General features: G+C 34.9%; 1 protein-coding gene across 2 annotated transcripts in view; it reads left to right on the top strand.

Moving 5' to 3' along the window:
* Positions 1-16,186, top strand: part of PTPRQ (protein tyrosine phosphatase receptor type Q) — a 242,907-nt gene that overhangs the window by 160,163 nt on the left and 66,558 nt on the right. For both annotated transcript variants that reach the window (XM_070507246.1, XM_044747332.2), the window contains 3 exons: positions 5,879-6,000; positions 11,121-11,307; positions 14,323-14,567. In XM_070507246.1, coding sequence (XP_070363347.1) covers positions 5,879-6,000; positions 11,121-11,307; positions 14,323-14,567 — 554 coding nt within the window. The remainder of the gene's footprint in view (positions 1-5,878; positions 6,001-11,120; positions 11,308-14,322; positions 14,568-16,186) is intronic.

The raw sequence follows: 16,186 nt of genomic DNA, 5'->3' as shown, positions 1-16,186 counted from the left end.
TTAAGCCAGCCTGAAATGAGTCAGAAAACTACTCATTAAGCATCAAAGAAAATGGTCATACAATGAAGTCTAATACCAAGGACTTCCATGAATCATTCTCAGTACTCATCCAACAGTCTAAGTGGAAAAATTCTTAAGCTTGTAATATTTGCCCTTTTGATACCATCTTGCTGTTGGGAAAAATCTAACTATAAACCAAAATTAAAATCTTGAAAAATGGTAGAAAATACTTCATGCACCAATAGTAGAAATCACTGGGCTCTAGGGAAGGATGGCTGGTTATCGCAGTGTTGTAACCAGCAGGACATGTCCTGAGGTGTTCTTGGCCTGTGCAAATGTGGTCAAGTGTAATTGTTGCACTTCTTCAAGGCCCTGATGCCCTGACTTGTTTAAGGTGCCAGGAATCCACCCAAACCACCCAGACAATTAGATTTCTTCTAGTCCTGAGAGACATCTAAAACTCAAAGCCAATTCTTCTAGGTGTGCTGAATCAAAGCCAACTCATAGTGCTATATTAACACTTGTCTAGCTGAAAAAGAACAGAGTCCTTCATTTAGTGATGACAGTTGCTGGGAATCTGGTAATCCAATGTACCAAAACCTGAAACTAAAATACCGTGGGAGGTAGGCCCTTTAAATACACTTTAAACTGAACTTAAATTCAGATAGATGTACAGACTATTTAAATCATGTGTACAGAGCTCAAAATTTTCTGTCTTGTGAACTGCTATCAAATCATTTATTTATTCATGATTTTCTTTTAGGAAAGTCACTACAGCATGGTGCACTAAAAACTACAGAGTGTTTTTTACAACAGTTTTCATCATTAAATTAAATTTACAGGGATCTGCAGAAGACAAAGTTGCTAATAAGTCTTTGAATGTGCTTGTTCTCAAAGTGTAGAAAATTTGATGGTTCTTAATCACAGTGGCATAGACTTGAGGGCCTTCAAACTTTTATATGGACTAGGCAAAATGATGGTCTATCCAGACTCACCTTTCAGCTAACACACTTAGCATGGGGACACAGATGGATGGGAAAGATGACCCTGACCCACATAAGACCCACATTCCTGTGCAAGGATAGAAGCATGATAATCAGGAAATGATGGTTGTTAGTTACAGAAAATGCATTATTGTGAAAACCAGGGGGAAAGTGCTTATGAGAGGAAGTGATTGGATTATGGGGAAGGAGAGAATAAGGATAGATCATTCCTACTGAGTAAATTGCTGTGATTTATAAGAGAAAGGGTAGAGTGATATCTTGGCCCATTACTGGCTAGATTCATTTCACAAACAATCCTAAATCAGAATGTGACAGTTTATGGGGAGACAAACAAAGTCTCCCAAAGATGCGTACAGTTACTCAGCTTTTAAACCGGCATATTTTCAACTCCCCCTACCTTACTGCTATCAGCTTACCTTATTTTGGTAGTTGACATTCATAATTATAATTTTGTATTCCCCCTATGTAACTTCAATAATAGTTTACTATACACTGTTGTAAAAGAAAAATAATAGTGGATATATTATATTATGTACTTTTGGTATCTTGATAAATTCTAAGAAAAAATTACTTAAAAGAAACTTGAAAATTTTGTATGCTTACAATACTAAAATAATTAGATGCTGTTTTATAATAGACTTGGACATTTTGATCTTCTAAATATTTCTCTTAAATTATGAATTAATCAGATGATTATCTTTCCTTGCTTTATACAGATGAAATATACATTCAGCTATATATTACATGCATATTATATATTCACGTATCAATTTAGTTACGCGTATGTTTACTTTTATTTTTCAGTTGAGACTTGAGTTCTTATTCCATCATATTCTAATCCTTCAAGAATACAGATTGATATAATAAATTCTAAGAGATATTTTTCACAAAGAATTCAACACAGGAAACACTTGTATAACAAAAGAGGCAGTTTCAAGTTTACTGAAAATGCAAATGTTGTTAAGAGTCATTATTTCTTAAAAAAAGAAAGAAAGAAAGAAAAACACTTTGGGAAAAGTTCAAGAAATGGCATTAAAGCACAGCTCAGCAAGGGGCTAAATACCTTGCCTTTTTATAATGATTGATTATAGTGTATAGAACTTAAAATATTTAGTAGTACAAGTGGTTAGTATGTGCCGTGAATGATCTTTGAATGTCATTTTTCTCTCCACTCTGCTTGGGGTAGCAGACACTCCTTGGATGAGGGCTTTCATTGCCAGTATGAAATGAATGATTGCAGCATTGACATTTCACTATGAAAGACGAGAAGTTGAAACAAGGCATCACACTGCTTTCTGAGCTGGTCTACAGACATACTTGCAAGACTAACCAAGGTTTCCCTTGGGAAATGGTTTTGGATCCATCCTCAGTTGAGATCCCGAAGGTCTAGGCTACAGAGCAGGGAAGACATGGACATATTTCTCTGGAAATATAATAAATTAATCTCATCCACATAGTCACAGAAAAATCTCATCAAAGTTCTTGTCACAGAAAATTCTGAGTAAGCTGTCCATGATGGCTGGGTGATAAAAACATACCACCTTGCCTGCCTGCTAGAATAAGTTGGGTTTAAAAGTATAGTCCTGACAGCCACTGAGTTGGTATACTTTATACAGGTACATGAATCAAGTAGATTCTGGAGATAATCTGTGCTCTTTTGATCTAACTAATTTTGACCCATCTTATTGGTATGAGTTAGATACCAAGGATCATAATCTATAGAGGTCTTTTTTAGTTCATTATAATGAACTATGACATTTGTCTTTTTTGTCCAGGATATTAGTTCGTACAAAGACCTTAGCAGTGGCTTTAAAGGCTCGGCACAATCTGGTTCCCATTTCCTCTCTGACTCTCATTCTGACTTTCTTGGCTCCACACGCACTGAAGTCCTTGTAATTCCAAGAATACAGCAGGCAAAATCCTGCCTCAGGGCCTTTGCAGTGGCCATGCTCCTTCCTTTGATTCCCTTCCTTCGAACCTCCCCGTGCTCCCTCATCTCCTTCAATCTGCTTAGAGAGGTATTCTCTGACTACCATATTTAACATAATAATTTCCATCAGCATCCTCATTCCCATTATCCTACTTCATTGTTTGCCATGGTACATGTCACTTCCTAACATGGTGTATAATTTGCCTGTATATTATATATTAATTTATCTAAATTTTTATAATACGCTTATATATTATTTGTCTCCCTCTAATAAAAGAAAGCTTCCGTGATCTTTGTTTCTTTGGATCTCTTCTATATCCCCAGCACCTCACAAGTGTCTGGCAAGTAGTAGGTGTTGGGTGAAGGAGAGCAGTCACATTCTAGAAGCTCTCTGCGGATAAGTCCACGTCTACTTTGATGCACTTTGTGTCTTCCTATGCCTGGCACATAGAAGATACTCAATAAATATTTGTTGGATGAATATATAAATCTCATCTAAAAGCCAACAGAATATTTGGGTATGAATAAAGAGAAGGGGAGCCAGAAATATTTTCCTGTCCTATACCACTTGAAATGTGTGGCCTGTCAGAAAATTGTCCTTGTCCACAATTGTTCTTACAGAACTGGAATGCAAGTTTTGCAAAAACATTGATAATCAAGGAGGCTTCATAAATTTATACTAAGCTTCTAACCCATTCCCATACAGAGGAAAAGGCGAAAGATAGGTCATTGAAACCTGCAAAACATTTTTCAAAGCAAATTTCTCCACGAACAGAGTATGTAATAATGATCAGTAATAGTGTACGTGGTTCTGAAGCCCATCCTCTTGTTTAACATTTTGAATAAAGAGATTCAGAGCTACTGTTTGTTAAGGAGAAGGTGGGCATGGCATTTGTAAGGAATATCCAGCTTGGAAATGTTGCCACTCTTGAAAATGGAGTGCCTTATTCTGTGAGGGCATCCGAAAGCAGTATCTGTTCCTAACTGTGCTGTTCTTGTGAACTCCATCAACATTCTTTGACTGTTAATACATGAATTAGCTTTTACTACTTCCTTTATCTCAGTTTGTACCCATACCTAGTCAGTCCCTAAGTTCTTTCTATTATATTTTGTAAATGACTCTAGGCTTCAGCTCCTCCTATCTACATCTACTGTCACTGTTCTAAATTGGAGCCTCATCATATCCCACCTGACTTTTTGGAAAAGCCTATCAGGACTCAATGTTTCAGGGGCTTACCTTTTTCATAGCTACCTGAGTTTTCTTCCTAAATCATTAGAAAAATACTTCCTTTCTCAAAAACTTTCAGTGACATCCCATTGTTTAAAGAATAAACTTCAAACTCTTTATCACAATAGTCAAGTTCTCCCTAACTTAGTTCCCAATTACTGTTTGAGGCTTGTTCTCTACTGTATCCTTCCATGAGCACTGGTCTCTCTGTGACATCTCTGTTCCTTGAATTTAGGGATCCTGGATCCTTTTTGTATCATGAATTCCTTTGGTCTGGTGAAATATGTGGATCCCTTCCTAGAGTAACATTTTTGAATGCATAAAATAATAAACATAAGATTACCAAGGAAAGTAATTCTACAGCACTAAAATTCTTTCTGTGGACCCTGTTGTTTATGTCTTTGTGGCTTTGCTTATGATCCTCTTAGCACAGAAATGTCCCAAACCCGCTCTTCTGGTCACTGAAATCCTCTCATCTTTCAAAGCCTATTCATTTCCCCTCTCCTCTGGGCAGCCTTACTTTGACTCCCTGCCCCGTCTCTATTCACCTCTTTGCCCTTTGCCCTCTCATAGTAGATTATTTGCATTTCTAATTACTCCCTTATCTTTAGTTTGCCATTTATTATAATATATTGTCTTAATTGAAAACACTGGGCAAAACACTAAACTGGCCACTTTTCACATTTCGTTGTCTTCATTAGTCCCTTTAGAACACTATGAAATGTGCATATGAAGAGGAAAGTGAGGTGCAGAAGTTTTGTTGTTTGGTCAAGATCACACAGCTTGTTGCTCTTCTAAATTATTTGAGGAGAAGAATATTTTATCTTCCTTTTTATATCTTCTCAGTATCTATGGAATAATATTTGGTCAATAATATTTGTTCATGTGGATTTTAAAAATCAGATATACTAGGAAATACTTATCTCCCAATATTTAATGTCCCTAGAATTGACTGTGGGCCACAGGAGGACAAGATGTGTATAACAGTGTTCCTAGGCCAATGTCTATGCCAAATTAACTATCACTAAATAGTTCTTAACATGCTATAAACTCTTCTAATTCCTAGTGGTTTCACCAATGAAAACTTGCACAAGGTTTTCAGCAGTCGGTTCCTTAAAATATCATGTCTTGTTTTTCCCTCTCGATGAAAAAACAACAATAATAAAACCAGAACGAATTAAAGAATTTATGTGGAATCATAATGAATTCAGGGAATGTTTACATATTTAATAATAAGATCAGTTGTATAACCTATTTTCTATGCTACTCCCTCAGTGAAAACAATAAAACCAACCCAATTTTCATTCGTTAGACAATGCATTTTAAATCTAATTTCCTCGTACCAGTTTCACTTTTCTGCAGTCAAATATGCTTCCGCAAGTTTAAAACGATATTGTTAGCCTATCTATTTTTAAATAAAAATATTTATTTATTCAAAAGATTTATTTTAGCACTAGTAATGCTTTCTTTTCAAAATTATTTTGAGTTTAAAAAATCGTGTATTTATGATTAATAATTTCTCATGTGGAAGTTTTTTATGTATATTAAATATTTTGGAAGGAATTGCATCTTTTGATTTGCCAATCATGCTGTGAACCATAAATTAATGTATAGTTAATTCATGATGACTATCCATTTTTCATGGTCTTTTCTATTATTGTACTGTAGCAAATACTAACTTAAAAGTAGCAGGGTAATTCATTTTCTTTTTCATAGCTCCAGATGGTCCTCCTGAAAATGTGTATGTAGTAGCAACATCACCTTTCAGCATCAACATCAGCTGGAGTGAACCGGCTGTCATTACTGGACCAACATTCTATCTGATAGATGTCAAATCGGTAAGGCACGTCTTACCTTCTGTAAAAGGCAGTAGAAAACACTGTTAAGAATACAGGTTTTGGAATCAGACTATTTGAATTTGATTCCTAGCTCTGTTAGACCTTAGGCAACTTACTTGACCTGTCTGTGTTTCAGTGTTCACATCTGTAAAATAAATAACATTAGTACCCAAGGTACAGAGGCTTTTTGAAAACTAAATCAGTTAACATGCATAAAGAACTTAAAACATTGCCTGACACATAGTAAGTGCTCAATAAATGTAAATAAAGTATTGTTACCATGATTATTATTATACTTATCTTCGGCGTAGAGACGATGTATATAAACCCAAGTGGTTAAACTGATAGCAATACATTGGTTTAAAATACAGTGAAAAAGAACTCATAGTGCAAAAGGAGAAGGGAGAAGGCTTTAGGGGAAATATCTACCAAATAAGATAACATTAGCGCTTAATCTTGAGGAATAATTGGAACAGAACAGGAAAAGGAAATGCAACAGAGGTGTGAAAGAGTAGACTTCATTGAAGAAAAAGCAAGTAGTTCAGGAATCCCCTGTCATGGAATTCCAGAAGATGCTGAGACATGAGGCTGGACCAGGAGCAGACTGCATACGATGTTATGGAGTTTGGGTTTTATGAGAAGGGCAGTGGGGTGCCAACAGAGGAATTAAAGCAGTCGGGATATAGCTTTCTGTTTCACAGGATCAGTGTGGTTGCATTGTAGAGGATCGTTTTGGAGCAGTCCTGGGGGGGTGAAATTAGGCAAGGGGACAGGAAACTCTCAAAGTAAGCTGGCCAAGAAAAGATAAGGACAGAAGAAATGTAGCAAGGGAACAGAATGAAAAATAATTTAAACCTACAGGATTTGGTGAAAAAAATCAGGGGATGGTGAGTGTAAAGAAGACTTGAGGATGACTTTGAGATATATGATTTGGAAAATTGTAAGGAGGAATAGATTTGCAGAGGGAAAGACTGGATTTCCTCTACACTGAGTTTGAGATGCTTGGGAGTCCGCCAGGTGAAGATACCCAATTAGCAGTATCATATATGGATCTGGAACTGAGGAAGGAAATATGGGTTTGCAGATCTGGGAAGTGTTGGTATTTAGGTGATAGTTGAAATGATGAGAATAGATGGGATTAACCTAGAACATGTAGAGTAAGAATCTCTGCTAATAAGCCAGACAGGGAAAGACAAACACCATACAATTTCATTCATATGTGGAATATAAACAAACTTATGGACAAAGAGAACAAAATAGTGGTTACCAGGGGGAAGAGGGGTGGAGGGTGGCACAAGGGATGAAGGGGCACATTTATATGTGTCTGACAAATATTAATATACAACTGAAATTTCACAATGTTATAAACTATTTTGACAACAATAAAAAAAAAAAGGAATCTCTTTTATAAGAATCAACCAGAGGATAGAATCCTAGGGAATACAAACGTACAAATAAGAGGGCACTGAAGACATCAACTTGGAGGAGCCATCCAGACAGAAGGAAGCTCAAGCATAAGCATCAAGTCTTTCATCTAAAACAGGGTGGTCAACGATGCAAATAACACGGGGTTGTTAGCTACGATTAGGATTGGGAAATACCTCCTTGGCACCCTCTCTAGGTTTTACTGGGCCTGATGACCACTCTCTTTTGGTGCATACAATGCATTATATTAGGTAATTTATGGTGAATTTTCCTCCCCTTTTCTTCCCATCTCTGTCTCTTGTTTAGCTTTTATAATTTTATGTCTTTACAGTATATCTTAAATGGAAATAGTTCTATCTCAAAAGACCTGTCATAATTAAAATAAAGTTTAAAGGGATTATTGATGCATCAGTTCTCCCATTCAGGCTTCAGTTTATGTTCATTTTTTAGAGCATGTTTGTGAAGATTTTTAGTTTATAATAGCAAAAAATAATCAACATGATGACAAATGCTCTGGGAAATGCATTAAAAGCAAATTAAAAATGATAATGCTCTGCTCTATCAAATAAAAGACACATTATTAACAAAATTTGTTCTATCTTGGAATTTGTGCTTAAAAGAAGGGAAAATAAGACATTTTAAAAAGTAATTTATAACCTCATCCTCTTAACATTCTTATTGAGATTAAAAATGAGCAAGGGAAAGAGAAGGACGGAAAGATAACTAATATTGTAATTGCTTATTTTCTGTAAGTTACATGTTGGCTTCTTCATATGCATTATCTTATCATATCTTATTTTCTCTAACAACATTTTGGTGTAAATATTATGTTCATTTTGCATAAGGGGAACTGAGGCACAGAGACCATAAACAACTTCTTAAATAGTGAAGAGCTAGCTAAGACCAGCAGACAATGGTGTGATAAGAGAAAGGAAAAGTCATCAACTAGCAAAAAAAATTGCCAAATTGAAATATATGCTCACCAAAACCCCTTTGGATCAAAGATAGCAAGAAATCAAACAGATTGTAGGACTTCTCACTTTTCCTGGGATTCTTGGAACTAAGTAGTCATTTAGTTCCTTCCTTCATTCATTCAACACACATTTTTAAATACATCCAACATGCCAGCATTGTGCTAGGTTCTGGATACGTAGACATGAACAAGAATGATGTGGTCACTGTCTTTGTAGAGCTTATCTGCAGCTCATTTCATGAATATGTAACTACCTTCAAGAGTCATTGGCTGCCAGGCCAGGGAAGAACACACGTCATTGAATTTAGGACTTAGGCTGCAGCCTTGGCTTTGCCAAATACCAGCCACAAAGACATAAAACTCTTTCCTTAAAAAACTCAAATTAAGCAAAAATTGACAATCTTAAATGAAGAGATATGGGTGCAGATATCTTCCTGGATGATTCTACTGGAAATTAATGCATTTTGTGGTCCTTGTTCATTGTCCCTTTATTTTTTTACTTAATAAATGCTTATTGAGTATCTTGTATTCCCTACAATGAGTGTGCAGTATGCAGTTTTTTCAGAGTATAAACTATCAAAGTAAGTAAGTTCGTGTTATGGGGGATGTAGGATAAAGAGGAGACTTTCACAGAACAGGATAAATTTGTTCTGGTACTTGAGACATGAAGAGGGTGTGCCAGGTGCAGAAGGGGGCAGGCGGGGCAGGAAAAGGAGAGAAAATAGACCAAATGTCTAATAACTGACATTGTATGTAAAACCACCACACTTCAAAAACGATGGGAGACATGTCATAATAATAATACGTGATCGAATATAATACGAGCAACAAACTTGAAACTGATTGAAGGCAGATGATGGGTCAAAAAAGTCTGACATTTCAGTCCTGGGCATGTGGATGAATAATGGGTAATAACAATGAAGGCGGAGTAGGTTTAGTGAAGACAGATAATGAATTTTTGCATATGCTGTATTCGAGGACCCAACATGTTTTTGAACTTTATTAAATATTTTTAAGATCTGGAGGATTATATACATGCCATGTCATATTTTTACTACTTGATATTTGTTCTCCATTGTTTTAGTGGAAGGCATTGGAGTAGTTTAATTTCACTTTATGAGATCAGGCCCAATGACCTGTGGTAGTGCAGAGAGCTCTTGAAAGACCTGGGGGCAAATCCTATCTCAGCTCCTAAGTAGTTATGGACTCGTAAGGAATTCACCTCAACTCTGTAAAATCAGAGTTCAAATAGTGATAGTAGTCAGGCAAGCAACATAAAGGAGCCATCAAAGTGAAGTCAAGTGGGTGGGCGGTGATGAATTGGAGACCCCTGCCCCATTACAGAAGTCACCTGTCACTCATCTCTAGAAAATTGTTACCCAGCATGAATAGAAGCTTAGTCTTAGGGAAAATTTTAAAAGCCAGATTTTTATGTGATATTTAAATGTTGACAACTAATTAAACATACACACACTTCCTACCAGTGAGTACATGTGCCTGATCAATTGGATTTCTAAGCTGACTTGTTTTTCTACCACTTTCGAGAAGCGAAACATCTCCCTCCAACACTCTGGCCTTGAAAACCCTATGAACAGCAGGGGAGCACTGTCTGATCGAGCACCAGAAGGGGAGAGGATGGTGCAAAAAGTCCAGGCAGGGTTCTACTCTGCTGTCCACAGGGCGCTAGGATTCGATGACTCCATGGCACAACCACAAACCTGAGAGAGCACGCATAATAAGATTTCAAATTTTTTGATGTTCATCTCAGGAAAAGCCCTACTACCTACTGCTAGAAATTTTTTGCTATGTTTAATCCCTATGGTGAATAGGCCAGATTCTCCATCAGAGATAAACTATGTTTGAAAAAATTATATGGCTATATTTAAATATACCTAAGGATACTCATTTGTGCACATGTAATAATTATGACATCCACAGTTAATCAACTCCTTACCCAGTGCATGTGAAGTGCTAGGTCAGAGTTTTTCAAACTGCCATCATGACCAGCATTTTTAAATGAACTGGAGTAAAATTAAAAAGAGCAGAAAAATATCAAAGTGCATTTCAGAAAGAAGTTGTATTTCTGAAAATCATTTTTTACTTATAAAGAAATATATATGAGTGTATATACACACACACACACATACATATATCCTGAATTATGTTACAAATATATTTCCTTTTTGTGGGTTATGGTAAAAAAATATCAAAATCTCTATGCAGCTACTTCAGATCTATTTTTTCTAAATCTCAACAAAATCACTATAAGTAGATTTATTACCCCAATTATACATACACAGAAAGTAAGACACAGAGAGCAGAAGTGACTTGTCAAATGCTACAGAAGCTGTTAAGTAACCAAGGTGGGGTTAGAACGCTTGACGGTTGGACACCAAAACCTATCTTTCTCACGTAAAACATTGGAGTACAAAGTAGAGGTTCACGGACTACAGAGATGACTTCTGCCTGTTTATTGGGTGGGTTGATTGATGGTGGTTGGTTGATTGGCTTTTTTTCCTTTTACTTTCATTTGTCAAAATAATACTAAGTAGCACTTTAGATTTCCCAGGACAATCTGACTGTAAAATAATAATAATAATAGTAGTAATAATTTGAATTTTGGCTAGATAAATATATCCCGCGTAGCTTTGTATTGTTGTATTGTAGTGATTTGTGTCTCAAGTGCTGCTTCCATTCATTGTTGCCTACTTTTTTCCTGTAGGTTGATACTGATGAATTTAATATTTCCTTAATTAAATCAAATGAAGAAAATAAAACCATAGAAATTAAAGATTTGAAAATATTCACAAGGTATTCCGTGGTGATCACAGCATTCACCGGAAACATTACTGCTGCGTATGTAGACGGAAAGTCGAGTTCTGAAGTGATTGTTACTACTTTAGAATCAGGTAAGGCATATTTTTCATCATTGCTAAAAATTAACTGAAAGTTTGGTGTCTTTTTTACACTTTCTCACACCCCACCCTCAAAGGGTAAGTGTTACGAAAATTTTTAAAGCGTATAAATATAAAATTCAGTGACTCACTGTGATTGACAAAAATGAAGGTTTCCATTCACATTTTCAAAGCAAGGTGGAATTATGTAGAACAATCAGTCTTTGTAAATACACAATCAAATTAGTTCATAACAAGGTACCCAATTGTACTTTTTTTGCATTTATTTACACACTAAATGTTTCAGAAATTGAGTTACCTTGCCTAAGACATGATTTTTCCAATTGTCTATGGCCTGTAATGCTTCACCTAAAAATTTCATTGTAGTTATTTGTGACCCATGATTTCAATGCACATTAAAGTAATAATACTCTATTGTTAAGTAATCTGGACTTCAACATTAGAATCTAGGTCATGTTTGCCATATCTGTTTTCTTCACTTAGTTAAGTGACATGTTTTATTAACATGTTTTATAATCTATATGATAAATAACAGAATCTATGCAGATTTCCTCAAGTTCCTATGAACAGGGTTTGAATGAATAATAAGATTGTACCATTCAAAATTAAATGTAGAAAGTCAACATCCCAGAACTCGCTTGCCCCGCCCTCCTTCAGACTCCTGATGTTCTTTGCCACCAGATGTCTCTTTGGAAAGAGCACATGAAGGGATGTGCTGTTATAGTTTCTTTGTTGCTATCTGTAAGGTAAGTGTAGGAGGTAAAAATATTTTTAGCTAGTCTTTTCCTTATGTTATATACTCTACTGTCTATAAAATTAGGGTTCTAAATGAAAAGGTACATCTTATCCTCAACACCTTAAAATTCCACTTTTTTCCATTTTGCTGCCACGTGTATCCCAGGTATCTGTTTTATTATTGTACTTTTTGCACTTCTCCCTCATTCTACCCATCTGTGAGGAAAGATGCTGCTGAACTTATTCACATTCATACCATAAAGCGTTGGTTGCAAATTTTAATATGCCACCTCTCCCAGGGATGTTCTAATTTAATAAATTTTTCCTAAACCTCCAAGAATAGAATTTTAGATGTAAAACCAAACCTATTTGGAAGACAGGAAGTTCTTTCTAGCACTTAGAGAATTCTTTCACTTATCCAACTTTAAACCTAATTCTATTTTTAGAAAAACGTCTCATAAAATAAGTATTTCTCATGTACTGTAAAAATGTATAACAGCAAATGTTGTGAAAATGTGTTGAACCCATTTGACCTTTATTTTAGTTATGCATGTTTCCACTTAAAATGTGATATTTGACACAATAACATATTTATCTGTTCCTCTTTCTTTCTTTTCTCAGTTTTTTTTTTGCTTGCCACAGGGCACTATGTATAAAGATGATTGCAAGAAAATGAAGCTTAAGCATCTGAGCTATTGACAAGCAAATATTAAAAGCCTTCTTCATGGAGATTCATTACTTAGAATGGAAGAATATATCCATTTCAATTTGATCAAAATACATGTATTCATTCAATCAGCCGTTTATGTAAAGAACACTAATTATATAGTAAAGCAAGAACTAGGTCCTGTATTCATAAAATGATCTTATCCTCACGTATATCATTTTCTTTCATAATAATGTATTAATACTTAGCTAGTTATACTTTAGGCTAACTTTTATTTAACAAAAATAAACTGGAATATCTGGAATATATGAAGAACTCTCAAAACTCAACACTTAAAAAGATCCAATTAGAAATTTGACAAAAGACATGAACAGACATTTCAACAAAGAGGAGATATGATTGGCAAATAAACTCACGATAAGATAGATTTTCAGCATCATTAGCTATTAGGGAAATCCACATTAAAACCGCAGTAAGATCTCACTATGCATCTATTAGAACAGATAAAATAATAACTTTAAAAATAGTGATAACACAAAACGCTGGCAAAGATGCAGAAAGACTGGCTCTCTAAACACTGCTAGTGGGAACGTAAAATGGTGTAGCCACATTGGAAAATAGTTTGGTAATCTTTTAAAAAACTAAACATGCACTTATCACATGATCCAGCAATTACACTCTTGGGCATTTACCACAGAGAATTGGAAACTTATGTTCACATAAACATCTGTATATGAATGTTAATAGCAGATTTATTAATAATAAAAAAACTGGAAACAACCCAAATGTTTTTCTATGATTAAATAAACACTAGTACATCTAGAAAATGAACATTGCGCAGCAATAGAAAAAGAATGAACTATTGATATGTACAACAACCCTGATGGACTTCAAGGTCATTATGCTATTGTTTTTCTTAAAATGACAAAACTATGGAGATGGAGAATGATTACTGTTGTGGGGAGGCATGAAGTGCAAGTACAAGGGGATAGTTGGAGGAAGGTTCTTCATGGTGATGGAGTAGTTTTTGTATCTTGTTTCTGGTGACGGTTACAGGAATCTATACATGGGATCAAATTGCAAGGACTACACACACATAGGGGCAAGCATGATAAAATGGTGAAATCTGAATAAGATCTGTAGTCTAGCTAACTGTATTGTGCCAATGTCAGTTTCTAGGTTTGATATTAAACCTCAGGTACATAAGATGTCACCACCAGGGAAAACTGGGGGACGTTTACAGGGGACTGTATGTATGATTTTTGCAACTTCCTCTGAATCTATATTATCTTTAAGTAAGTTTGAAAAATCAGAGAGATGTATTCTGTATAAAAGTAAATGCTATTGAAAGTAAATAAATAAGCAGACGAACTGGATCCCTGTTGTGGTTTCTGTGACCCATAGGTGTCAATGATTCTACAATGCATCATCCATTTTGCTTGTTTCTATAATATAGTTTAGTATATTAATTAAGAATATTAATATATAGTTTAAATAACCTGTGTAATACTCTTTGTAAACAGAAATTTGAAGCAAATAAATTTTATATGGAGATCAAGAAGAACACAAATTTTTAGAAAATTTTAATTGCTAATTATTGCATTTAGTCCCAAAGGATCCACCTAACAACATGACCTTTCAGAAGATACCAGACGAAGTTACAAAATTCCAGTTAACATTCCTTCCTCCTTCTCAACCCAATGGAAACATCCAAGTATATCAAGCTTTGGTTTACAGAGAAGATGACCCTACTGCCTTCCAGATTCACAATCTCAGCATTATCCAGAAAACTGACACATCCGTCATTGCAGTGTTAGAAGGACTAAAAGGTGGACATACATACAATATCAGTGTACGTATTCATAGCTTTTAATTATTTACCTATTTAACAAAGTCAATTTACAAACTCAGCATTCAAAACTACTGCAGCTTACGTACACACTACATTTTTCATATCTTTTTGTGGGATCGTTTAAGACATGCCAACAGAAAATAGGTTTAGAGAAATGAAATTGCTGATTTCCTGTTATAAAAGTACATCCTATCAAAATATGTAGATGACAAAAAAACTTGCATAATTATAGTAGAAATCCAGAAATAAAATAAAGGTGTAAGAAAATGCATGTTAAAAGCAAAAGAGCAGTGATATAGAAAGAGGTCATTTTGCCTAAAGGGAAACTGTTAATGTGTGAGTATAAATGGAAAATGGAAAAGGAAATTTCCAAAGCAAAGGGCAGCAATAACTATTTACATGATTGAAATTGACATATATTTCACACAACTATTACTGAAAGCTAACAACATTTTATATTTCAATTCTAAATTATCCATTTTGGAAAGTAAATATGTATGTGAGTTCATATACATTCACACAGACACACACACACACAATTTGTTCCACCCTTTGACTATTTTTGTAGCATGTCCTGGAATTTTCAAATAGAATTATATGATTCAGAGGATTATCTTTTAAGAACACAGAATCCACCCTAAACATTCAAGAATGTTAGTAAGTAATCCTCCTACCAACTCTTTATGATTATATCAGAACACTCTCATTAATAATTTGTATATATATATCCATTCCTTCCCTCACTCACTTTATAGCTTATTGTATAATCTGTCTTGCTAGGATTCTTGTTGCATGTACCATTAAGTGGACCATCATTGTGAAAAATCTGTTAGAGAGAAGGTGGTGGTTAAGAGAATGAACTGATCTAGGTTCAAATCCTAGTTTCTACTAGTTTCTATCTGGGCAGTTTCTTCAAATCTGTGCCACAGTTTCCTTATCTGAAAAATTAGTAATAGGAATAGTAAGTTCTTTTATAGGATTTTTGTAAGTATTAAATATTAATAGTTATGGTGAGTGCTGTACCAGTTTTGGCTTTTGGAAATAAAAGAACAAATAGGAAATATGACAATGTACAACTAATTTGTAATTTAAAGAAAATAAATGAATCTTCTGTTTGCAAAGTGCAATTTACAGCATCCTGAACACCTGAGAGTTTATTAGAAATGTAAAACTTTTGCACCTGCCCCAACCTACTGAATCACAACCTATCTTCCTTTAACAGGGTTTGATGTGCCTTCTTTGCACACTGCAATTTGAGAAGCACTGCCTAACTTTTTCATTTATCTCACTTAAAGGTTAGGTTGTACCATAAAGAAATAAACATAATCAAGTATTCCATAACATCATTTTTCATTTTGATTGCTTCCTTTTTGAAATGTACATACTCCAATAAGTATTTCTTTTAGACATTTTTAAACTACATTTTATGGGCTTGGCCTGTTTACTGTACGTACCACACCATATATTTTATAATTTTGATTCAATCAAAACACTTCCAAAGCATCCATGGTGTGAAGAGTGGGCAGCTAATATATAAAACAAATTTAATTAATTTCAGTAAGATATGTTCTGAATCGTATTTATCAATACAACAAAATTGGTCAAGTACGTAGTCTTTA

The sequence above is a fragment of the Equus asinus genome, chromosome 4, assembly GCF_041296235.1.
Source record: "Equus asinus isolate D_3611 breed Donkey chromosome 4, EquAss-T2T_v2, whole genome shotgun sequence".
NCBI lineage: Eukaryota > Metazoa > Chordata > Mammalia > Perissodactyla > Equidae > Equus > Equus asinus.
Note: the sequence above shows the minus strand (reverse complement) of the source record. Positions and strands in the feature narration are given on the sequence as shown.